The 25538-nt window shown below is 36.9% G+C and overlaps 1 protein-coding gene across 1 annotated transcript in view; it reads right to left on the reverse strand.

Moving 5' to 3' along the window:
- SCG3 (secretogranin III) overlaps positions 1–25538 on the reverse strand; it is a 56679-nt gene that overhangs the window by 11230 nt on the left and 19911 nt on the right. The window contains exons 6-11 of the mRNA XM_044660047.1: positions 24953–25102; positions 21864–22041; positions 17695–17811; positions 13275–13358; positions 12098–12223; positions 9106–9231 (exon numbers count right to left, since the gene is read on the reverse strand). Of these exons, the coding sequence (XP_044515982.1) occupies positions 9106–9231; positions 12098–12223; positions 13275–13358; positions 17695–17811; positions 21864–22041; positions 24953–25102 (781 nt within the window). The remainder of the gene's footprint in view (positions 1–9105; positions 9232–12097; positions 12224–13274; positions 13359–17694; positions 17812–21863; positions 22042–24952; positions 25103–25538) is intronic.

Raw genomic sequence — 25538 nt, forward strand, 5'->3', positions numbered from 1 at the left:
TCTTTCTTTTTCTCCTGTGTGCATAGCTGAGTTAGCTCCTTTTTTACTCTAGCTTTTTACTTTGGTTATTATTAATAAATCTTATTAAATATAATACTTGGAGATATTGTATATTAATTTTAATCTCACAGAGGTGAAGATTCCAGATTCAAACCTAGATTGTTCGTCTGACTCTTAAGACCAGTTGGTGCCTTTTCTATCCTTCCACTCTCCACATTAATAAAAAAGTCTAAATTAGAGAATATTTTCGAAGAAATATAATTTGGTTACTTTTATGTACACACAGTAACTAGTGTGGGTTAGACATAGTTTAGAGAGACCTAACTCAATTCCCTTTAAAAGTTACTCAGTGCCTGCTCTGTGCAAGGTACTAGGCTGGACCTTAGGGGTGCTAAGATGAAATAATAATAAAAGCTGAAATATATATGTCTAGATAGCTGCCAGATGGTTTACAGAGAACTTTTCTCACACCAGCTTGTGAGCTACATATTGCTTGTCATTATCTACCTTTTATAAGTGAGGACACAGGTTTAGATAGGTTAAGTGATTTGCCCAACTAGGAAATAAGCTGTCTGAGTAGAAATTCACACAAAGATCTTTTAATTATATTTTGTGTTTGTTGTTAAGACATTTTACTTGTCTTCATGACCCCGTCTGGGGTTTTCTTGGCAAAGATATTAGAGTATCTATTTCTTTTCTCAGTTCATTTTACAGATAAGAAACTGAGGCAAATGAGGTTAAGTGACTTGCCCAGGATCACACAGCTGGTAAGCACCTGATTTAAACTGAGTTCTTCCTGACTCCAGGTCTGGCACTCAACTCTGGCCAACTCTTGTCTCTTGATTAGGAGTTCTAGGCCAGGAATAAGGAAGAGCAGCATTCAAATTCAGACACTTATGAGCTGGGTAACTCTGGGAAAGTCAATTAAATGTTTCTGTCTGTCTGTCTGTCTGTCTCTCTTATTCTTAAACCTTTATCTTCTCTCTCAGAATCAATACTGTGTATTGATTCCAAGGTAGAAGAGTGGGATAGGCAATGGGGATTAAGTGACTTGCCTAGGTTCATACAGCTAGGAAGTGTCTGAAGCCAGATTTGAACCTTGGACTTCAGGTCTGGCTCTCAAACTCCTGAGGCACCTACCTGAACTGCATTTAATGGCCCAGCCTCAGTTTCCTCATCTACAAAATGGGTATGATAATCATACCTACTTTCTGAGGTTGTTGTGAAGATCAACTGAAATAATAATTATAAAGCTTTTAGCACAATGCCTGGTATATAGTAAGCACTATATAAATGTTAGCTATTATTATTAGCAGTAGTAGTAGAAATAGTACAGACACTGGATCAAAGGTTTGGAGCTGGAAGAAAAGTAGACCTTGTGAGCTGTGTAGCACTTGTTATTATCTAGGTCTATAAGGGAGGACACAGGTTTAGATAGGTTAAGTCATTTGTCCAAGTGTGACCCCTTCATTTTATAGATGAGAAGATCAAGGAGCAGAGAGGTTAAATAAATAACTCGCCCATGGTCAGGCAGCTAGTACTGGAGCTGGGGTTTGAAGCCAGATCTTCTCGACTCCAAGTCTACCCCTCTCTCCACTATACCACTTGCCTCTTGAAGAATCTTTGCTCTCAGGTAGCTTATAGGTGCCTATATAGTGCAGTGAACAAAAGTGTTGGATCTACCTAGAATCAGGAAAACCTCAGTTCAAGGATCAGACATTTATAAATTGTGTGTTCATAGGCGAGTTATTTAACCTCTGTCTCAGTTTCCTTTGCTGTAAAAATAGGGATAATAATAACACCTACCTCCCAGTGTTGTGAAGATCAGCTGAGATAATTTTTGTAAAGTGCTTTGAGAACCATAAAGTACCATATCAATGTTGGCTGTTACTATTACTATATATTAGGATGAGGGATAGAGTTCTTTAAAAAAATTGTATAAGACTATAATAAAGGTGGAATGTGATAACTAGGAAGTCCAAAGAAAATGAAAACTGCCTGTGAGACCACGGGAAGGTCATTTAGGAGCTCTGGAGATCAGTTTTCTCAATTTATCAAAACAGTTCAATCCAACTGACATTTTATTAAGCATCTGCTACATGAAAGACACTGGGGATGCAAAAGATATCAGGAAATAATCTCTTCCGGACAGGACATCCCATCTGGGGAAAATGAAGGAGTTGGACAAAATGTATCTCTAAGCCCACTTCCAGCACTAACCTTCTAAGATTCTAGAAACTAGGTCAATGAAATCTTGCCCAGCAAAGGACCTTAGAGAGTCTGGTTAGGGAAGAGATGAGTCATTAGTCATTAGCATTTAGGTTGTTTGTGTGTAAATGATGTGTCTAAGTCCCTGAGGGTACTTGAAAACAGTTTGTTCTCAGAAATATTTTAAATGCTGCCCCCACACTGTGTTTATAATTTTAATTCTCACTACTTGGGGGCAGGGAGTAAAGAGCTTATTGAAATAAAAATAAACCTCAGTTAGCTCGGCCTGGGCATATTAATGAAAATTCTGGATTCCTGGAGTCCAACAAGTAAAGGCAGTTTAATGGTGCTTTGGGAATGAATTGGCGAGGCCTTTATTAAGATCTCAAAATTGGCTATACCTTTTAATGGGGAATCAGTTACCAACGAAAGGAATGCTAACTAAATTTCTCAAGGAAATAAGAGTTTGGTGATCCTATCCATTTTGGTTGGACAAATCTAATTTCATATAGTTACATGGGAGATAATCAATGGAGGGATGGCAGTAGCATTAAGGAGAAATGGGAAAGGCTTTCTGAATAAGGTAGGATTTTATCTGGGTCTTGAAGAAAACCTGGGAAACCAAGAGGCAGAGGTGAGGAAGGAAAGTATTCTAAACAGAGAGTTAGGCAGGAATAATAATAGCTGCTGGGTATATAGTACTTAAAGGCTTGTAGAGCACTTTACAAATATTATCTCATTTTGTCATCACAGCAACTCTGGAGGGAGGCACTATTATTATCCTCATTTGTATGAGGAAAATGCCTGGAGTCTGGAGATGGGATATTTTGATATTTTGTACAAGGTACTTCAGGGAAGCCAATGTTCCTGGATCACACTGTATGGGAAGGAGAGTTGTAGGAAGGCTAGAAAGGTGGAAGGGGACAGGTTGTGATCTGCTATCCAAACAGAGTTTCATTTTTGTTTCTGGGGGTCTTAGGGACCCATCAGAATTTATTAAATGGTTGAAGAGGGTGGTCCCATGGTCAGATCTTCACTTTAGGGTTAATTTGACAACTGTGATTAATTGAAGATTAATTAGACAACTGAGTGGAAGACAGACCGGAGCTGACCAACTAGAAGCCTACTGCAAAAATCCAGGTACCAGGTGATATGGACTGGAAGCAGAGTGGTCGAGATAAGAGGAGAGAAGGGGATATATTAGAATGATGTCAGGAAGTTAAAATTGACAGGACTTGACAACAGACTGGTTTAAGAGACAACAAAGAATGAAGAGTCACTCCATCATGCTCAGTCCCTATATTCCATCTATTTGCTTCTGTTTCTTTTCATAGTTAAGATTGTATGTGGCCTTAAAAGATGCTGAAACAGGGGAAACATGCAAAAGAATTAATCCTGTGTCATCTTAGTTGGGTGGCCACATGGGCTTTCCATCTCAGAATTGTTCATTTGTCATATAGATTTGTTCAGACCCTAATTTGCTTCTCCTAACCTAAGGAAGTTGTCTTGGTCTAAAACTATGAGCACAACCTGCAGAAATCCATATATTTAAATGATTGGATACACTGAAAATTTTGAAGCAATGCATACAAAATATAGATGATATGCCTTCTAAAATGATACAAAGTAAGATTTACATATATAAACCATGAAACCAATGGAAAATGCAAAGAAATCTGTAAAGATTTTTATGAAATAATGCAAAGTAAAAAAATAAAAAACAACTAGAAAATAGTTAACAGTCATATGAGGTAGGAAAAATGGATACTTAAAAGGAATAACTAACAGTTATACTTGAGTCACTGAAATCAGTGAACTTAAATGTAAATTGTTACTAAGCCAATTTAGTTATTTGTATCGATATTCAGTATTGTTTCTAGCAAAATATTTAATTACAAATAAAATAAATTATGGAACCATATAAAGCAAATTAAATCATATTAAGCACATATTGTATTATTAATAATTTCTGTGTTTTGTTTTGCTTTTTAATCTGTTACCTTCAGTCTTAGAATCAATATTGTGTATTGGTTCCAAAGCAGAAGAGTGGTAAAGGCTAGACAATGGGGGTCAAGTGACTTGTCCAGGGCCATACAGTTTGGACGTGTCTGAGTTAATATTTGAACCCAGGACCTCCTATCTATAGGCCTGATCTCAATTCATCTAGCTACTTCCAACCTATATGTTTTGAGAAAATACTTAACATATATCTATTATATAATGAGCATTTTTATATGTAGTTGTAATAAATATATTCTCTTTATGACAAAATTATATATACTGAAAAATAGTTATTAAGCCACTGAGATAAGATGGTCAGAATTGCTTACAAGATGGATGGATATGGGGCAGCTATGTGGAACAGTGGATAGAGAGCCAGGCCTGGAGTTAGGAGGATCTGGGTTTGAATTTAGTCTCAAACACTTTCTAGCTGTGTGACTGAGCAAGTCACTTAACTCCAATTGCCTAGTCCTTGCCCTTCTGTCTAGAATCATTACTGGGGCAGAGGACAAGGGCTGGGGAAAAAAAAAGATGGATGGGCAGCATTGTCCACTCTACTACCCCCATTTAGTAAATTAATTGAATAAAATAGAAATTTGGGCAGTGAATTCATGTCAAGTGTCTTATAGCAATCAATATACTTGTGTCTTAAAATAAGAGATCATGAGCCTAATTCTCTTCTCTGCAGCATCCTGTCTCCCCACTCTACCTCCAGGTTAAGTCAGGAGGCAACTGCAAATCTGCTCCAGATCTAAACCAGTTAGCACAGGTTTGTGAAAGACAAGGCAGAAAAAACTGGCTCTCATAATAACTTTGGGGGAGATTGGAGGGCTCATGCCTTAGACACCCAGACATGAAAAGGATTGGAGATGGGGAATCTCCTTGTATTTGTAATATATTGTAACAGTCTCCTGGCTAGAGGTTTTCTTGTGTCCCTTATCTCTCTGAACCCTTTCTCTTGCATGCAATTCAGTTCTGAATGGTTTTTTACTGGGCCATTTGCCTTAATCTTTACTGAGATATAATCTTATTCTATCACTTCTTCCAGTGACTAATGATGCTCTGGGTAGCTCTGGGTAGGTCTATCCTGTGCCTCTTTCTGCCCGGAGGAGAACGTAGCAATTAGTACTGATGTATTCAGTTTTTGCCATAGTTGCTTTCATGTTATTTAAGAACTATTTTATAGTTTTTATGTCAACTGGATATTTGACTCTCTTTAACCTAGACCTTAAGCAAGATCTATATCTTTCTCTCCATTTCCCTGTTATATTGCTGGGTAAGCCATAAAAACCTAATAAACATTTGTTTAATGAAAGGGACAGGAAGCCCAGCTAACTTTGGCCTCAACCAGAATGGAAGTTTCCACTGTCCTTTATAGCAATGACAGGTAGATTTACAGATCATTTAGACCAGAAAAACAGGCCAGTTTTATCACATTAAAGTAAATGAACAAGCCATAAACATAAGAACATATTTCTTACTGACTTTGTTTTGTGGAATGTAATCCTATTCATTCGGTAAATGTTAATCTTTGATTCCAGGTCTGGCTGGTCTATTATAACCATCTATTGTGTTACATGGAAGTGGGTTGGGGCAGAAATAGCATAGACAAATAGTATAAAATAATATATATATTTAAAAAAAAGACCAAAAAAATCTCATTTTACCCAACTCCTTCAGCCTCTATGGAATGCTTCATCAGAACTGATTTGATAATAAAATTCCATGGAGTTTCACCCTTTTTGTCTTCCCTTTTACTTCGTTAAAAAAATTTTTTTTCTGGGGACAGCTGGGTGGCTCAGTGGATTGAGAGCCAGGCCCAGAGACAGGAGGGGTCCTGGGTTCAAATTTGACCTCAGATGTTTCCCAGCTGTGTGACTCTGGGCAAGTCCCTTAATCCCCATTGCCTAGCCATTATCACTCTTCTGTCTTAGAACCAATACCCAGTATTGATTCTAAGATGGAAGGTAAGAGTTTTTATGAAAAAAATTTTTTTCTTTATTTTATTCCAGTAACAAATCTACATTCTTGTACGGAATTATTGTGGTTATTCCTATTTTCTTCATTTAACTGAAACATAATAAATTCCATTATAGCCTTTTCTTTTAAAAAAAATCTACACATAAGTTTTTCAAGGTTACATGATTCATGATGTCTCCCTCCCCCCTTCCTTACCCCTTCCCAGAGTTGACAAGCAATTCCACTGGGTTTTTACAAGTATTATTCAAAACCCATTTCCATATAATTTATTTTTGTAATAGAGTAGTCTTTTAAACCTCAAACCCCAAACCATATACCCATATAAACAAGTGATGAATCATATTCCCTTTTACTTTTAATGAGGCTTCTTGTGGGAAGCTAAAGAAATAAGCCAGTCTTTATAATCTCTGAGTAATCAATTCCTGAATAACTAGTGATCAATAATATAGCTTAAACTTCCTTTTTAAAAGCAATTGCCCTTTCTTTTGCCAAAAATGGATAGGATATTTTCAAAACTCTATCCCTGCATCTTCAAGGTACATGCTAAACATGATTCTCAAACTCATTGCTGGACGGGTCATAGGAAGGATGGCAAGTTACTTCTCTTCTGGGGGACCTTTAGATTGGTTCAACTGCTCAACAAAACAGCCTAAAATTAGGCAAGAAACTAAACCAAATGTTTTTAGCGACTCAGACCCAGAGAATCTCCTAATGACCACAGGCTTAGAGATGGAAAGGAACTTGGAGGCCACCAGCTCTGACCTCCTCATTTTATGGAAGAGGAAACTGAGGCTTACAGGTTAAATGAATTGCCCACTACTCTATCCACTTCACTAACTATTGCCTACATCTAGGGGACAGTCCCAAGATAGTGACTCTCAGCAAGAAGAAAACCCATGTCCATTTATGATATATGAAAAAGAAAACTGGAAACAAAGTAAATACCCAATCACTAAAAAATGACTGGTTTATATCCTATATGAACATGATGGAATGTTACTGTGCCGTGAGGAATAATCATAAATCATAGATTAAAAAGCTGAAAAGAACGTTAGAGGCTATTGAATAAAATTCCCAATTTTAAAAGTGAGGAAACTGAGGTTGCAAGATTAAATGATTTTCCCAAGATCACACAGCTAGTAAATATCTGAAGCAGGATTTGATCTCAGGTCTTCCTGATTCCAAGTCTACCACTGTGCAAATATGAAGAATTCAGAGAAACATAAGAACATGCATACATAGGTATATAGTGCAAAGAAAGCAGAACCAAAATAACAATATAAACAAATTACCACAAAAAAGTCAGCCCTAGAGACATATGTGTCTTCATTAGAAAGCTAGGTTTTGGTGAGCATCAGAAAAAATGGAAGGATACTTGAGAAACAGATCTAGGACCAAGGGGAATACTTTAAAACATCTTTTTAAACAATAGGGGAGGGTTTGGATGTCACAGTTGGCAGAGCAAAAAGGTTAGAGCATGTGGAAAGCTGAGGTCAAGTTGGTTTAATATTACAGTGTGAGGAGAGGTAGCAAAGGAAAGGGATTTCCAAGTGGACCAGGATGGATTGGTGTGACAGAACTGCAAGTGCAGTTGTGATTGTTTCCTTCACACTCCTATTCCAACTTCAATTCGAACTTTAAATTGCCTCCCCTCTTCCAACTGTAGGGCTGTTCTGGCTATTGTCATAGAGTAAGCCTAAACCTTTCCCCCTCCACTCCCAATTTCTGTTGCTCCAACCTCTTTCCCTCAGTCTCTTCAAAAATGGTGTTCTACCTCAACCTCTAGGGGACTGTAGGAGATTTAAGAGCTTCAGGTGCATTCTTTTACATAAAGATAAAGATGGAACAGCTGTGCCCCTTCTTCCCTCCCCACCCCCTGGCCCTGAAATATTTTTTTGGTGGAGGTTGTTTTGGGATTTGTTGGGAAGTATTCGTTGTGCCAAAATAAAATGTGTCAATGTTTTAAAAATTGAGTCACTGATTTTATATATATACACATAAATGATATAATTAACATATTTTATACTATATAGGATATATTGATATATTTAATATATTAAAATATTTAATTTATATTATATATATTTAATGCATATTTTACATACTATATTACAGGTTGCCAGAATTAATGTATATTTTATACCACATATGATATATTCATATATTTTATATACATATGATATATTGGTATGTTTAATATATAGTTTACATATTATATTATACATTGATATGGTAAATATGTTTCATAACATATGATATATCATATATATTATTTTTGTCATGTTACACTAGAGTAGCTTCTCTCACTTGATTTTTTTCATAGGTTTACATGGGTTTTTGTTAATACAAGACTTACTACTAAGTATAAGTTGTTGAATATATAGGCCACTATAACCTAATCAGCTATTAAGCTAACGGAATAATAGAAAGAATGCTGAATTTTAGCATCAAAATGATGTTTCAATTCCTGTGCCCCACACTGTGTGATTTGGGGGCAAGTCTCATAACCTCCCTAAGTCTCATTCTCTTCATCTATAAAATGGGTATAATTATATTTGCATTCCTCACAAGGTTGTTGTGAGGGAAGTATTTTATAAATCTGAAAATACTACATACATTTAAATCATAATAATGACTTGGAAATATGGCTCCCCCAATAAATTAAAAAAAGAAAATATGGGCAATTGGTCATAAAGTAGAGAAAGGAGGGGGCTGCAAAGAGCGGCTTTGAACAGCAGAGCTTAAACAACTGCCACTAATAGAAATTCAATTTTATAAAGTATGTCTAATTGCAGGTAATGGTATGCCTTTTGTAAACAAGGTTCAGCACAGGATGTACTAATTGTGAAAGCTTTCTTTGGTATGTGGAAACAGACACATTAAACTCATCATGAGCCAAGGGTGAGGATTCCATACCTTTTGGTTCCTCCTTGTTTTTTTCTGCATTAGATCCATCTTTTGTGGAATCTTTTTGTGCTCCATATTCCTTTTCCATTTTAGCTGCTTCCTCCTTTGTACTGTCTGCTTCCTCGTGACTCTTATCTAAAGGAACCGTAAACAAATATCTGCTGTTATAGCTTCAATTTAAAATCAGTTATTAACCATTTAAATAATTACTATTGGTTCCTACATGAAATAGTATGAAGTGGAAACTTGGCAATAATCTATTCAGCTTAATCTAGGCAACAAAACTGATCAAATCAGGACTCAAAGGTGAATTCGGTGGGGGTGGCCAAAAGTGTACAATCTGGATATTTTTAATTCATTGAAAAAAGTATAACTCTGTACTGTATTGATACAGCCATTTATTCCAAACAAAATAATCCAGGGGGCAGAGCCAAGATGGTGGCTTAGTAGGAGCAGCAAAGGCTGGAATCACTCCAGGAATCTTGTCAAACCAACCTGAATAATCCTAGAGAATCTGAAGTTTTAGCAGGCCTTTATTCCTTTGAGCACCAGCTCCTCATTCCTTAAGGGTAAATTGGCAGACTAAGTGAGGTCATTCACTCATGTTCAACATCAGTTGAACCTACTTAAAAATAAATATAAAGCAATTGTACCCTTTCTAGGAGGTTGAAAAAAATTCACAACTTTCCCATCCCAACCCCACTTAGGATCAGGTCATATGCTAATAATTTTGCAAAAAATTCTGTAATATTTAAATCATAGAATCTTGGAATTGTAGGGAATTTTAGAGGTCATCTAGATGTATTAATTCCTTGGCAGTTAGTTAGGTTGTTGGGTTTTTTTTTTAACCCTTCTGCCTTAGAATCAATTCAATAGTAGGTATTGGTTCCAAGGCAGAAGAGCCATAAGAGCTAGCCAATGGAGGTTGAATGACTTGCCCAAGGGCATATAGCCAGGAAGTATTTGAGGTCAAATTTGATCCCAGGACCTCCCATATTCAAGCCTTACTCTCTATCCACCTGAGTCACTGCCAGGGAGGGGCAGTCAATTTATGTCTATCACTCTTACCTCATCTTTTAAAATTATAATCTAGCAGGTGCTCATTATTATTAAAACCGGCCTTTAAAAAAACTAATTCAAATGATGCTTATCAGTTTTAAGGCTATGAGGGAAATAAGAAAAATACCTGGCATTAATCTGTATTTATTGTCAGTGGCATTTTTTTCAAGCTTATTCTTGGTCTGTAGAGCTATTGTCGCATCCAAGTTTTCTGGGTGGGAAAAAGGTCACATTTTAAAATGACAAGTTTTGATTTTAAAAAGCTGAAAATAATCTTTCAAAAAGCAAACAGCTTAACCTAATAAAACCAATTTAGAAGCAATCAGATCTGCACTAGATTGTATTTCATAACATTATGTAATCCTAGAGTTGTAAAAAACCCGAGAGATCATCCAGTCTAATGTCCCCACCCAATTCTTTTCAGGTATCCTTCCTACAGCATCTCAGGAAGATGTTTATCTGGCTCCACTAGTATAGAATAAATAGCAGAAGACCTTATTCTTATTTTTCTTTTGCATCCCTCTTATTCTTTAGCACTGTTAGGGCATGCCACCAGACCATAATGATTCATAGTAATACCCAATTATACTTAAAAANTGACAGAACTGCAAGTGCAGTTGTGATTGTTTCCTTCACACTCCTATTCCAACTTCAATTCGAACTTTAAATTGCCTCCCCTCTTCCAACTGTAGGGCTGTTCTGGCTATTGTCATAGAGTAAGCCTAAACCTTTCCCCCTCCACTCCCAATTTCTGTTGCTCCAACCTCTTTCCCTCAGTCTCTTCAAAAATGGTGTTCTACCTCAACCTCTAGGGGACTGTAGGAGATTTAAGAGCTTCAGGTGCATTCTTTTACATAAAGATAAAGATGGAACAGCTGTGCCCCTTCTTCCCTCCCCACCCCCTGGCCCTGAAATATTTTTTTGGTGGAGGTTGTTTTGGGATTTGTTGGGAAGTATTCGTTGTGCCAAAATAAAATGTGTCAATGTTTTAAAAATTGAGTCACTGATTTTATATATATACACATAAATGATATAATTAACATATTTTATACTATATAGGATATATTGATATATTTAATATATTAAAATATTTAATTTATATTATATATATTTAATGCATATTTTACATACTATATTACAGGTTGCCAGAATTAATGTATATTTTATACCACATATGATATATTCATATATTTTATATACATATGATATATTGGTATGTTTAATATATAGTTTACATATTATATTATACATTGATATGGTAAAAATGTTTCATAACATATGATATATCATATATATTATTTTTGTCATGTTACACTAGAGTAGCTTCTCTCACTTGATTTTTTTCATAGGTTTACATGGGTTTTTGTTAATACAAGACTTACTACTAAGTATAAGTTGTTGAATATATAGGCCACTATAACCTAATCAGCTATTAAGCTAACGGAATAATAGAAAGAATGCTGAATTTTAGCATCAAAATGATGTTTCAATTCCTGTGCCCCACACTGTGTGATTTGGGGGCAAGTCTCATAACCTCCCTAAGTCTCATTCTCTTCATCTATAAAATGGGAATAATTATATTTGCATTCCTCACAAGGTTGTTGTGAGGGAAGTATTTTATAAATCTGAAAATACTACATACATTTAAATCATAATAATGACTTGGAAATATGGCTCCCCCAATAAATTAAAAAAAGAAAATATGGGCAATTGGTCATAAAGTAGAGAAAGGAGGGGGCTGCAAAGAGCGGCTTTGAACAGCAGAGCTTAAACAACTGCCACTAATAGAAATTCAATTTTATAAAGTATGTCTAATTGCAGGTAATGGTATGCCTTTTGTAAACAAGGTTCAGCACAGGATGTACTAATTGTGAAAGCTTTCTTTGGTATGTGGAAACAGACACATTAAACTCATCATGAGCCAAGGGTGAGGATTCCATACCTTTTGGTTCCTCCTTGTTTTTTTCTGCATTAGATCCATCTTTTGTGGAATCTTTTTGTGCTCCATATTCCTTTTCCATTTTAGCTGCTTCCTCCTTTGTACTGTCTGCTTCCTCGTGACTCTTATCTAAAGGAACCGTAAACAAATATCTGCTGTTATAGCTTCAATTTAAAATCAGTTATTAACCATTTAAATAATTACTATTGGTTCCTACATGAAATAGTATGAAGTGGAAACTTGGCAATAATCTATTCAGCTTAATCTAGGCAACAAAACTGATCAAATCAGGACTCAAAGGTGAATTCGGTGGGGGTGGCCAAAAGTGTACAATCTGGATATTTTTAATTCATTGAAAAAAGTATAACTCTGTACTGTATTGATACAGCCATTTATTCCAAACAAAATAATCCAGGGGGCAGAGCCAAGATGGTGGCTTAGTAGGAGCAGCAAAGGCTGGAATCACTCCAGGAATCTTGTCAAACCAACCTGAATAATCCTAGAGAATCTGAAGTTTTAGCAGGCCTTTATTCCTTTGAGCACCAGCTCCTCATTCCTTAAGGGTAAATTGGCAGACTAAGTGAGGTCATTCACTCATGTTCAACATCAGTTGAACCTACTTAAAAATAAATATAAAGCAATTGTACCCTTTCTAGGAGGTTGAAAAAAATTCACAACTTTCCCATCCCAACCCCACTTAGGATCAGGTCATATGCTAATAATTTTGCAAAAAATTCTGTAATATTTAAATCATAGAATCTTGGAATTGTAGGGAATTTTAGAGGTCATCTAGATGTATTAATTCCTTGGCAGTTAGTTAGGTTGTTGGGTTTTTTTTTTAACCCTTCTGCCTTAGAATCAATTCAATAGTAGGTATTGGTTCCAAGGCAGAAGAGCCATAAGAGCTAGCCAATGGAGGTTGAATGACTTGCCCAAGGGCATATAGCCAGGAAGTATTTGAGGTCAAATTTGATCCCAGGACCTCCCATATTCAAGCCTTACTCTCTATCCACCTGAGTCACTGCCAGGGAGGGGCAGTCAATTTATGTCTATCACTCTTACCTCATCTTTTAAAATTATAATCTAGCAGGTGCTCATTATTATTAAAACCGGCCTTTAAAAAAACTAATTCAAATGATGCTTATCAGTTTTAAGGCTATGAGGGAAATAAGAAAAATACCTGGCATTAATCTGTATTTATTGTCAGTGGCATTTTTTTCAAGCTTATTCTTGGTCTGTAGAGCTATTGTCGCATCCAAGTTTTCTGGGTGGGAAAAAGGTCACATTTTAAAATGACAAGTTTTGATTTTAAAAAGCTGAAAATAATCTTTCAAAAAGCAAACAGCTTAACCTAATAAAACCAATTTAGAAGCAATCAGATCTGCACTAGATTGTATTTCATAACATTATGTAATCCTAGAGTTGTAAAAAACCCGAGAGATCATCCAGTCTAATGTCCCCACCCAATTCTTTTCAGGTATCCTTCCTACAGCATCTCAGGAAGATGTTTATCTGGCTCCACTAGTATAGAATAAATAGCAGAAGACCTTATTCTTATTTTTCTTTTGCATCCCTCTTATTCTTTAGCACTGTTAGGGCATGCCACCAGACCATAATGATTCATAGTAATACCCAATTATACTTAAAAAAATTATTGTTCACCATGATTGAGCACAGATCCACAGAATAACAGAATCAATTATATTGCTCTTGCCTTTTCCTTCTTTCCTCAAATTACTAGACCATTACCTCATTCCATCAAGAATCTGACCACCCGATTGGTTCTTTGTGATCCTGGAGCACCTGACCTATTAATAAGATGGCCTATCTAATGCAACCTGTCCAGCATCTCTTCCCATAACTATGTTACCTCCTCCTACCCCAGCAAAGCTGGCATGGGCCAGTAATTAGGCAATAATTCAGGGAGGGGAAGGGGTAATCCCCGTCTGGGGTCAAGGAATCAGCGCTGAAGATGGAAGGAGAATAATTGTAAATCAGAAAGGAGGGTTGGGTTCATATCAAGATTCTGAAGAATACAGAGATATGGGAAGAGATATTGGCAGGTAGAAGTTTAGAGTAGGAGACAAGAGGGTCCATATGTGTTTAAGAAGTCAAAGTACCTAGACTGCCAAGAAGATAACCAATTGCTTGACTCACTATGATTCACCAAACCTTCAGTTTTCTTAATATTCATGTTGGTATTTTCTGTTTCTAGAAAATGCTAAAAACCTGGTAAGCTTGTGGGTAGGGTCCACTAAGCCTCCTTATGATTCAGCCAACTCTGCTGGGCGCCAGCCATTGATACCATCTTTCCCCACCTTATTTCAGACTGTGGCTTAATTATGTGGCAAGACCTCTAACAATTATGGGTCATGTGCATTGTGTGTTGGCTCCCATATCCTCTCTGCAGGCTCAGACCCCTGCCAGTCTACTACTACCAACAGCTAACATTTATATAGTGCTTACTATGTTCCAGGCACTGTGAAAAGCACTTTATAGTCATTTTCTCATTTAATCCTCACAACAATCCTGAGAGGTAGGTGCTATTATTATCCCCATCTTGCAGATGAACTGAAGCAATCAGAAGTTAAGTGACTTGTCCAGAGTCACAAGTTAGAAAGTGCTGGAGACTGAATTTGAACTCTGGTCTTCCTGCCTACAGACTCAAATCTCTATTCACTTTGTCATCGAGCTGCTCTAGCTTTCTGTCTCTACATGATAAAATGGAAACCTGGTAATTGTCTATTAAGTTTAATTAATATATACACTTGAGGTGGCCCTATTGACTTCATGTCTCAAAGATATCCTGGACAACATATTCTTCCAGCTCAGTCACAATAACGACTGTTTGGACAACTCAGAGAGGATATAAGTTAGAGTTGAGAATGATAGAATCTGAAGTAGACAGAATGAGGGGGATAGTTTCAACTGGAAGAGGAGAAAGAAGGGAATAAGCATTTATATAACATCTACTCTGTGCTAAGTACTTTTTACAAATATATCATTTGACCCTCATAGCAACTTTGCCGTTATTCTCTCCATTTTTTACAGTTGAGGAAACCAAGGCAAATAGAGGTTAAGTGACCTGCCCAGAGTCACACAACTATTAAGTGTTTAAATCTGGATTTGAACTCAGTTCTTCTTGACTACAGGCCCAGTACACTATACATTGTATCCCTAGCTGTTTTTAGAGGTAGGCCATTGGACTTAGAACCTGAGGAATGGGAAAAGAACTAAATGCCCTTTTCACCAATTTCTGAAAAACTCTACTAGTTGAGATACTGAAGGATAGCTAGGCCTAGTGCCCTATGCTCAAGGACTCTCTTGGGGTACAGTGATTTGTGCCCCAAATAGCACCATGTATATGCCACTTTGGTCACAAAGAAATACATTATAGGCCAGTGTGCATGTACTCCAACTTTTCTAATTAGTCATTGAATATGGGACCTGCATGAAATAATCTGAATACAGGGGAAAATGTAGTTGAGATTATAGTTGGAATGCAAATTCTCAGTGGCCAAATGAATTATTATAATGAAATTTCACAGTAGGCAGTAGGAGGTCCCTGTCATCTTGATGTGGGAGTAGTCAGGTGGCCCAGTGGTTACAGTGCCAGACTTGGAGTCAGAATAGACATGAGTTTGAATCTGGCTTTAAACACTTAACTGTGTGGCCATGGGCAAGTCATTTAACCTCTGTTTTTCTCAGTTTCCTCATCTGAAAAAGGGGAGTAATAATAATACCTGCCTTCCAGAGTCATTGTGAGGATCAAATGAGATAATGATTATAAAGCTCCTAGCACAGTGCCTGACATTGAGTAAGACATAAATGTTAGCTATCATCATCATCATCATCATCATCATCATCATCATCATCATGTTGATGTTAGAAAATGTAGCATTGCAACCACTATATCTGATTCCAGGATATGATGCTGCCTCCCCATCAGACTGGACGTACTATCCCATGGAAAGGTGAAATTTCTCCCAAAGGGTCATCATAAGATCATAGATTTAGAGTTTAAAAAAAATCTCCAGGGCCATCTAGTCCAACCTCATCATTTGACAGCTAAGGAAACTGAGGTGCAAGGATGGTAAGTGATTTGCCCACCATCATGTAGTTAGCAAGCATGAAAATCAGGATTTGAAACCAGATCTTCTGGCTACATGGTCAATGGGTCAATGGTTCCATGAAGAGATATCTAGGACAAGAGATAAATGGATACCTCTGTTTTGAGATGAGGTGAAATGGAAGTCTATGAAGCAAGAAAATTTCCTTTTAAGTACTTGTAGGTGACCTTTGCTGTGGTGAAAAGTCTGACACAGAGGAGCATCTTAGTCAAAATATCACCTACCACAATGGTAGTACCATTCTTTACAAATCTGAATAGAAATCTAACATTACTATCATGGGTGGAGGGGAGCTGGCAGAGGTTACAGCCAGCTTGATGAACAGTACACTGGATGCCTGGCTTGGGCACTTTCTTCAAATAACTGTACATAATACCCAGTAGTCTTGTATAGCTTTAGCAACCAAAAGCTTCAAGTGACAGTGGAGTCTTGGATAGGAGAGGGGGCCCATGCTAGATCACTGTGGCTCACCAACAATCTCAGGAGTTACACATAGGAATGAATGGAAGGTGCAAAAGTCCCTTTCATCCTTGAGTGCCAAGAGGCATCCTATTACTTTTGCTGGTAGGTTAACAGAATTGCAGAACCTTTAACACTGGAAGGGACCTGAGAGGTCATCTGAGCCAATCCAGGTGGACCTGAACAAGAACTTTTTCTATAACACCCCCCCAAAAAAAGCCATGCAGCCTTTGCTTGAAGACCTCCAGCAATAAGGAAATCATCACCTCTTAAGGTGATCTACTTTTGGATAGATCTAACTTTTAGGAAGTTTTTTCCATATAATGAATGAATTAAATTCTGTTTCTCTGCATAGTTTTTTTCCTCTAGGGCCAAGTAGAATAGGTCTAATCCCTCTTTCATTTGGAAGCTCCTTTTTTAAAAATTTTGAGAAATTTTTAAAAATTTAAAATTTAAAAAAATTTTATTTTGACAGCTTTTGAAACACTTGAAAATGGCAATTATGTTCCTCCCCAAATCCTTTAGGCTTTAGGCTAGCTGATACAGTGTCTTTAATATTCCAGGGTTGTCAACAGGAATAATAAACATTGTAAACATTCTTTTGTAGAAAAATAAAGGTAAAATGAATATCTCAGAGCCACATAGCTAATAAGTATATAAGCCAGAAGGAACCATGGGTGCAATTATACTAGGAGAGGGAACCATTTCTCCCCATCTCTTCCCCAAGGACCTGCTGGGCTACAGCCTGACTTCTAATCCAGTCTGTCTGCTTCCATGACACCTGGATGGGGCATGGGCTAGAAGAGGACCAGGAAATGTGGGGCCAGCAATGTTTGGTACCACAGATATTTGTGCCCAGGACAAAGCCTCAACTATTTGTCATAGGTATGGCTCTGACCAATACTCTGGGTAAAACTATCAACTACAAATCCACCTAACTCTATTACAGTGTTTGGCACACACTCAGCTTGCTAGATACGAGTTTATTCTTACAACAAATAGTATTCTTACCAAGGTATGAGACACCTTCTTCTGGAGAAATTGTACCATATTTAACCATCATCTTCACAAAGTCAATCAATGTTTTCATTATAGTTATCAGTGTTTCTTTCTCTTTAGCCTCTTTCTCTATATGAAAAGGACAAATAAATTTATAAACGATTAAAATGTACCTTCATCTTTGGTGGCCACCTCTTTCATTTATTCGTTTAACATTTAACAAATATTTATATGTCCCCTATTTTGAATGCACTGTAGTTGGTGCTTGGGAAAACATAAAAATATGGTGTTGGTCATATTCCACACCCTCAGCCTCCAAAGTGGATTATATAAAACCTAAATGTGACCTATAATGCTATTTTTTCAGGGTATGTTCTTTTCCATTCAGAGAGATCTCATTCTAAGTGGAGTGGTGGCCTATATTTGGAGCGAAATAGTAAATAAGACATATGATCATGTAATTTACATCCACAAGGAAACCTGGGTCATCTAGTCAAAATCACTTGTCTTTTAGATGAGACTTAAAATGGTTAATTGATTAGCCCAGTGTCATACATGTATATACATGTAGTAGAGCTGGAATCAGAACCCAGTGGGCAGCTAGGTGTCTCAGTAGTTAGAGTGCCAGGCTTGAAGTCAGGAAGACCTGGGTTCAAATCTGAACTTAGGCACTTCCTACCTAAGTGACCTTGGGCAAGTCACTTAATCCTGTTTGCCTAGATAGCCCTTGCCCTTCTGTCTTAGAGTTCTTACGAAGACAGAAAGTAAGGGTAAACAAAATGAAAAAAAAAAACAAAAAACTCAGCAGGACATGGTTCAACTCAATTAAAAAACATAAATGAATCAACTAATGATTAATGTTAAAGACTATATACAACATATTATACCAGGAGGTGTGGGTTAAAAATAAAAAAGCAAGACCTGGATCTCAAGCTTACATTCAAGTATAATGTGCTTAAATTCTAGTTTGGGGAGTCAAAACAAGTAGGTAGGTAAATATTATATAATGGAAATTAAAGTACAATGTATAAAATATTTTAAAGAAATATTTTATATTCTATTTTGTGAATAAAGCTTGTTCATTCACAGTAAGGAGGGGAAGGGGAAAGGAATAGGCATCCATATAGAACCCTCTATGTGTCAGGCACTGTGCTAAATGCTTTACAGATATTATCTCATTAAAAGATAAGAAAGGCAGTGAACAATAATTCACCTTTGAATCTAGTAAAGTGTTGAAAATAGATTAAACTTTAAACAACTTTTAAAAAATGTATAAATAAAGATGAATAAGAGAAACAAGATAAGGGCAAGAGACTATGGCAGGGGAGCAAGAGATAGGACAACCCATCAGTGATAAACTTTAGCTATTTCATCATTTTGTCTATAGCTCCATCTGCATTGGCACATTTAGTATCATTGAAACACTCTTGGAGGATGAAGGAATGACCTTCACTGGTAAGTAATGACTCACCAGGAAAACAGGGATGGGATTTTCAGCTGGGAATCTGCCTCCTAAGGGCATACAGTGACTCACAAATGGGCTTTTAAAGGTGAGAAAGTCTCGGAGACTGCAGCAAGTCTGACTCAGTCTGAATAATATCACTTACGCCCCCAACCCCCATCTGGAGGTGGAGGAAAAGGGGTATTCTCCAAAAATGAAACTATATGCAAATGGTCAGAAAAAGCTGCTGCTACATCCACTGGGTTTATTCACCTGTTTTTCTTTGGTACTAGGGGATAGATTGGGAAGGAGTATCTGAAAATGGCAGTGAAATAAAGCTAAAAGACACTAATAAAACATTTTAAAACAACAGAATGAGTCAATATTTTAATGAGAAGTAAGGATGCTAAGGAATGTCAGGGAAAATCTCTTCCAGGGCCTAGTCTGGATAAGATTCATTTAGAAGAATTAGATAACATTTATGGAAAGATAAATATGGCTGCATGAAGTTTTTGTTTTTTTTTTAAAACCCTTATCTTTGGTCTTAGAATCAATACTGTGTATTGGTTCCAAGGCAGAGTGGTAAGGTCTGGGCAATGAGGGTTAAGTGACTTGCCCAGGGTCACACAGCTAGGAAGTGTCTGAGGTCACATTTGAACCCAGGATCTCGCATCTCTAAGGCTGGCTCTTAATCCACTGAGCCTAGTTGCATTCTCTGCATGAGTTTTAACAGAGTGACAGGGCAAAATGATGAGGTACAGAAAAGGAACTAGGGGTTGTTTTAGGTCAGTGATTCCCAAAGTAGGTGCTACCGCCCCTTGGTGGGTGCTGCAGCAATTCAGGTAGGTGGTGATAGCCACAGGTGCATTTATCTTTCCTATTAATTGCTATTAAAATTAAAAAGGAATTAATTTCCAGGGGGCTAAGTAATATTTTTTCTGGAAAGGGGGTGGTATGTCAGAAAAGTTTGGGAACCACTGTTTTAGGTAAATCTTGATAGGGAAAAGGAATGCTGCTCAGTATTATAACTTATAGAATAAATTTAATTTATATAATATACTAGTATCCTTTCAGGTTGACAATAAAATCTTGACTTATTATGACTCAACTAATCAGAACTTTGATATGGCTGGAAGAAAGGGAGTAGGCTTCATTTTGAGAAGAACAAAGTCAAATAATAAGAAAAGCTAAAATCAGGAATTTATAAATAAATTCTATACATTCATAGTAAGAAAGGTAATAAACAGTCAAAGGGTATAAAAATACTTCTATTCAGCCTAATCTCTTTTCTCTTAACCTCTTTACCATGATATAAGATCCTGGAGGATGATAATGACAGTTGAGAAACCCAGGACCTAGGACATAGTGTTGTTCAGTTTTTTCAATCGTGTGGACTCTTTGTGATCCCATTTGGGTTTTTTTTGGTAAAGATTCTGAAGCAGTGCTCTTTCCTTCTCCAGCTCATTTTAAAGATGAGGAACTGAGGCAAACAGGATTAAATGACTTGCTCAGGGTCACACAGATACCATGTGTCTGAGGTCAGTTTTTCTGATTCCAGACCTGGCACTCTTATCCACTGTATCACTTATCTACCCTAGGACATAGTAGATCCATAATAAATTGACTACAAGATTCTGAGTCACCTAAGAGAAAATTAATTCTAGACAGTATTCTGTAAAGAAAAGAAATAGATAGAAATATTTAGAAAAATCTTTGTTGCTAAGGTTTGAATTAAAGCAGATTTTTTTCATTTACATAGTTAAGCACAAAATTAAATTATTTAGGCACACCTACTTCTGGCCACGCCCATTTATAATTTATTTACAATTATTTATTTATAGTATATGTATCCTATAAATATACACATATATATCCTATATACACTCACGTATATAGTGTATATATTTAATATGTGGGTATATACATACATACACACATATATTGTATATTTCTATATCTATATATCTACACATATGGAAAGTATTTATTTGGATGGTAAACTGGTCTTATTGTTTCTCACAGATGACATTTAATCTCCCACCTCTGTATCTTTGTACTGGTAGTTGTACCCCATTCCTGGGTGGCACTTTCTATTTTCTTCCATCTCTAAGAATCCCTTATTTGTTTCAAAACTCTGCTCAAGCATCACCTTCTACAGAAAATCTTTCTTAATCCTCAGTGATTCCCAAAGTGGGCACCACCGCCCCCTGGTGGGTGCTGCAGTAATCCAGGAGGGCAGTGATGGCCACAGGTGCATTTATCTTTCCTATTAATTGCTATTAAAATTAAAAAAAATTTAATTTCCAGGGGGCTAAGTAATATTTTTTCTGGAAAGGGGGCAGTAGGCCAAAAAAATTTGGGAACCACTGCAGAGGCTAGTGCTTTCTCAAACATTTACTTTGTGTTTACTTTCCATTTGCTTTTCATATACTTATTGATGTTCACATTGTCTCATCCAATAGATTATAAGATCCACAGGAGCAAGGTATAGTTTTATTTTTGTCTTTATATCCTCAGTGCCTAGGCTAGTGCCTGGCACCTTGTAGGAGCTAAATAAATGCTTACTGATTAGTTGATTCAGATAGCAGGACAAACTAAATATTAGCAAATTTTATGCTTTCTCTGAGCCCTTGGGATATTGACTACTTGATAGGAAGTGTTTATGGAAGGCTGAAAGCAAAACAGAATATTTTTGGATTTGATATTTCCATCAATTATGGCAATAAATCAGAATATTTACCTGAGTCAATGCTTTTTAGTAGTGCATAAAAATTTGGGAAATACTGGAGGTCATCAAAATTATCTTCAGTATAAAGTTTGTTTCTTCTTTCCAAGGTATTAGGTAGGGTCCAGGTGTTATGTACTGTATCATCGTTTTCTCCATTAGTAAGACCTTCTTGAATGGTTGGTTTTAGAGTCTCCGGTGGGGGAAAAAATTGCATTAAAAAAATCTCAGATATATTTTGTTAGAATGAATCCTATTATGATTTGGTTCTCCCCTTTATTTAAGCCTTGACTATGGAGGGAAAAGTTTCTCTTTTTTCATCACAATTATAATAAAACAATAATAATAGCTAATTTATATGGTGCTTTGCTTGTGAAACATATTTAACTGTCACAACAATCCTTATGAGGTAGTTGCTATTATTATTCACATTTTTTGTTTGTTATTATTGTTTAGTTATTTTTCAATTATGAATTCTTTGTTATCCCATTTGGGGTTTTCTGGGCAAAGATACTGGAGTGACTTGCTATTTCCTTTTCCAGCTCATTTTACAGATGAGGAAATCAAGGCAACCAGGGCTAAGTGACTTGGTAGAAGTCATACAGCTAGTCAGTGTCTGAGGGCAGATTTGAACTCAGGTCTTTCTGACTCCAGACTGGGTGCTTTATCCACTTCACTGCCTAGCTGCCCATCTCCATTTTACAAAAGGGGAAACTGAAACATAGAGAGGTTAAGGGACTTGGACAGAGTTACATAGCTAGTAAGTGGGTCTGAGGCAGGATTCAGATGCAGATCTTCTTGACTCCAAATCCTATGCCCTATCCACCATACCACCTCACATTGGTTCAGACATTGTTTTACCTATTTAATGTACTAGAATGCATAGACAAAGTAGACAGACTTAAACAATACATAAAGTACATAAGTCAAAAGTAAGGAAAACTTTTTTAAGAGGAAAAGAACATCAACAAAAAATACAAACAAGAAAAGAAGTTTAGAAAGGGACCCAAATGACAATTTTGTTATTACCTTGTTAAAGTTAATATATACATATTGTGAGGAGGGAACTGAGTCTATGATTTTATCCATGTCCTCTAAGCCAGGAATCAGGAAGACATGGGTTCAAATTTGACCTCAAATGTTTTCCAGCTAGGTATGTGATCTAGGCAAGGCATTTAACCCTGTTTGCCTCAGTTTCCTCATCTGTAAAATGAGCTGGAAAAGGAAACATCAAACCACTCCAGTATCTTTGCCAAGAAAATCCCATAGAGAGTCATGAGAGGTCAGGCAGGATTGAAATGAGTGAAAAACAACAGGAAATTCCCATTGAGGAAGACAGGCATATGCCCTACAACTTATAGCACTAGAGAGTGGACTGGGAGCACTGAGAATGGAAGTGATTTACCCATACCCTACATGGCCAGAGGCAGGTCTCAAACTCAGGGTTTCCTGACTCAGAGGCCAGTTTTTTATTAGTTACCTCAGTGGTCTCTGCATTAGACCTACACCACTTTGTAGTGCATCCATAACCAGAATAAAATGCAATTGGGAAATAACCAACAAAATTAATAAAAATACAATCAAACATAGATATGTGAGTTTGTGGTTTTCTAAATTACTATGCACCTGCAGGGATCCTTGTATATGATTTAGTACCCTATTTTTACTTGAATTGTACTATATCATGGCTGCCTTAATATATATTTAAAAAAACCAAAATATATGTAACAGAAATTTATAGTTCATATACAATCCACTTTTTTGCCTTTCTCTGTATGTTTGAATGTTTGCATTTGTTCATAATTAAGTTCATAATTTTTTTAAAGGAAAGCTCATAGAGCATAGAGAGTAGCTATGACAATTGTCCATTCAGATTGGGCAGAGTGCAGGAAAGCTATCACTTTCTTTGAGCAATATGGGATCCCTTCCTTGGGAGTGAATTGTTGTTGGAAAGACAAGGAGAAGATGACAAGCTACAGGAGACAAGAAAGGGCATTTTAGGACTCTGGCAATGTTTTGGAAGAGGCTCAAAGGCAGGAGTGAGATGAACAGATGAAGCAGATTTTCAATAAATATGCTTGTGGGGGAGAAGTAGGTGGCTCAGTGGTCTGAGAGTCAGGCCTAGTGATGGGAGTTCCTGGATTTAAATCTGGCCTCAGACACTTCCCAGCTGTGTGACCCTGGGCAAATCACTTAACCCCCATTGCCCAGCCCTTATCTCTCTTCTGCCTTGGAACCAATACCTAGTATTGATTCTTAGAAGGAAAGTGTTTTTAAAAATATATGAGATAGTTAAGGCACATTGGTAAAGAACTGAAAAAAAAGGTAAGGAGTTTAGAATGAATCTTGATGGGAAACTATAGCAGAGCTTTTAAAAAAAATTAAAGTAAATTAAATTTTTATTATCACGCAAAACACACTTCCATATTCGTCACTGCTATAAGAGCCCACTCATAGAACCACAACTCCAAAATAAAACCATCACATCACTGATGTGAGAGTCTGCTTTGATCCACATCTATCTGACTCCAACAGTTCCTTCAGGAGAGCATTTTTTAAAGGAGAGGGGCCTGAAGCTGAACAAAATACGCAGAGAAAACAACTTGACAAGCACCAGTGGGAGACTCTAAAGGCTGAGAGTCTATTAAGGAGAAGACATAGAGGTCCTGTAAGAGAAGGCATGAGCCCAGAGAGAAAGGGACAGACACAAGAGGTGGGATATGCAACTGAGTGAGAAGATAGGCCACTGATTTAATGTATAAAATCAAAGAGAGATGAGTTGAAGACTCACATTTCTAGGCTTGAGAAATATTTTACTATGAGAAGGTGGACATATCGGTCAGTTAATAATTCAACAAGCATTTACTAAACACCTTCTGAATGCAAGGAACTCTGTTAAGTGTCGAAGACAGAGAACAGGGCTAGTACTATGACAATGAAATAATAATATTTCTTGTGAAGGGAAATCACTATAATACTTGTATTGATGTTTTATATTATTCATGCTTTCTTTAGATAGTTTTAATTTATTCCCTAAAGGGAAATTCTATTTTAAGCTTTAAATTTAATGCCATTTCACAATGTGTAAAGCTAAAAACACTCACCGTTTCCTCTGGGAGGCTTTCAGCATAGCTCTCTGTCCTGCTGGAAGGATATTCAGGTTCTTCCTCATTATTTCTGGCTTCCTTAGAGATTAACTTTTGTAAGACCTCAGCCACTTCATCTTCCAATGTGTATGCTTGACTTTCTGTAATCTGTTACCCAGGGATTAAAAAGTTTAAAAAAAATGGCTTTCTTTACAGGGTAAGGGTGGAACACTAAATAATCTAAGATGGCATGGGGGATGGGAAAGAGGGGGTAAATAGCAGGGGATACCAAGAGAAACTTGAGCGAATAAGAAAATAGAATATTCTATTACACACAAAGAGGGCATGGAAGGGAGAGGGGACAAATACTATTATAAGAAGGAGAGGAAGAGAGCATTAAGAGGTAATAATCAAACCTTACTCTTAGTGTAATCAACCCGGAGAGGGAAGAGTAGTTAAACTATCCATTGGGAAATAAAACTCTTATCTAACCCTTCTGAGAAAGTTAGAAGGGATAAACCAAGGGGAGCAGGGGAGTGGGGAGGTCAAAAAAAGGGAGGGGAGAAGAGGGAGGGAATTCATAAGGCCTTTAAAAACAAAAAGA

This window comes from Gracilinanus agilis, chromosome 2 (genome assembly GCF_016433145.1).
Source record: "Gracilinanus agilis isolate LMUSP501 chromosome 2, AgileGrace, whole genome shotgun sequence".
NCBI classification, from domain to species: domain Eukaryota; kingdom Metazoa; phylum Chordata; class Mammalia; order Didelphimorphia; family Didelphidae; genus Gracilinanus; species Gracilinanus agilis.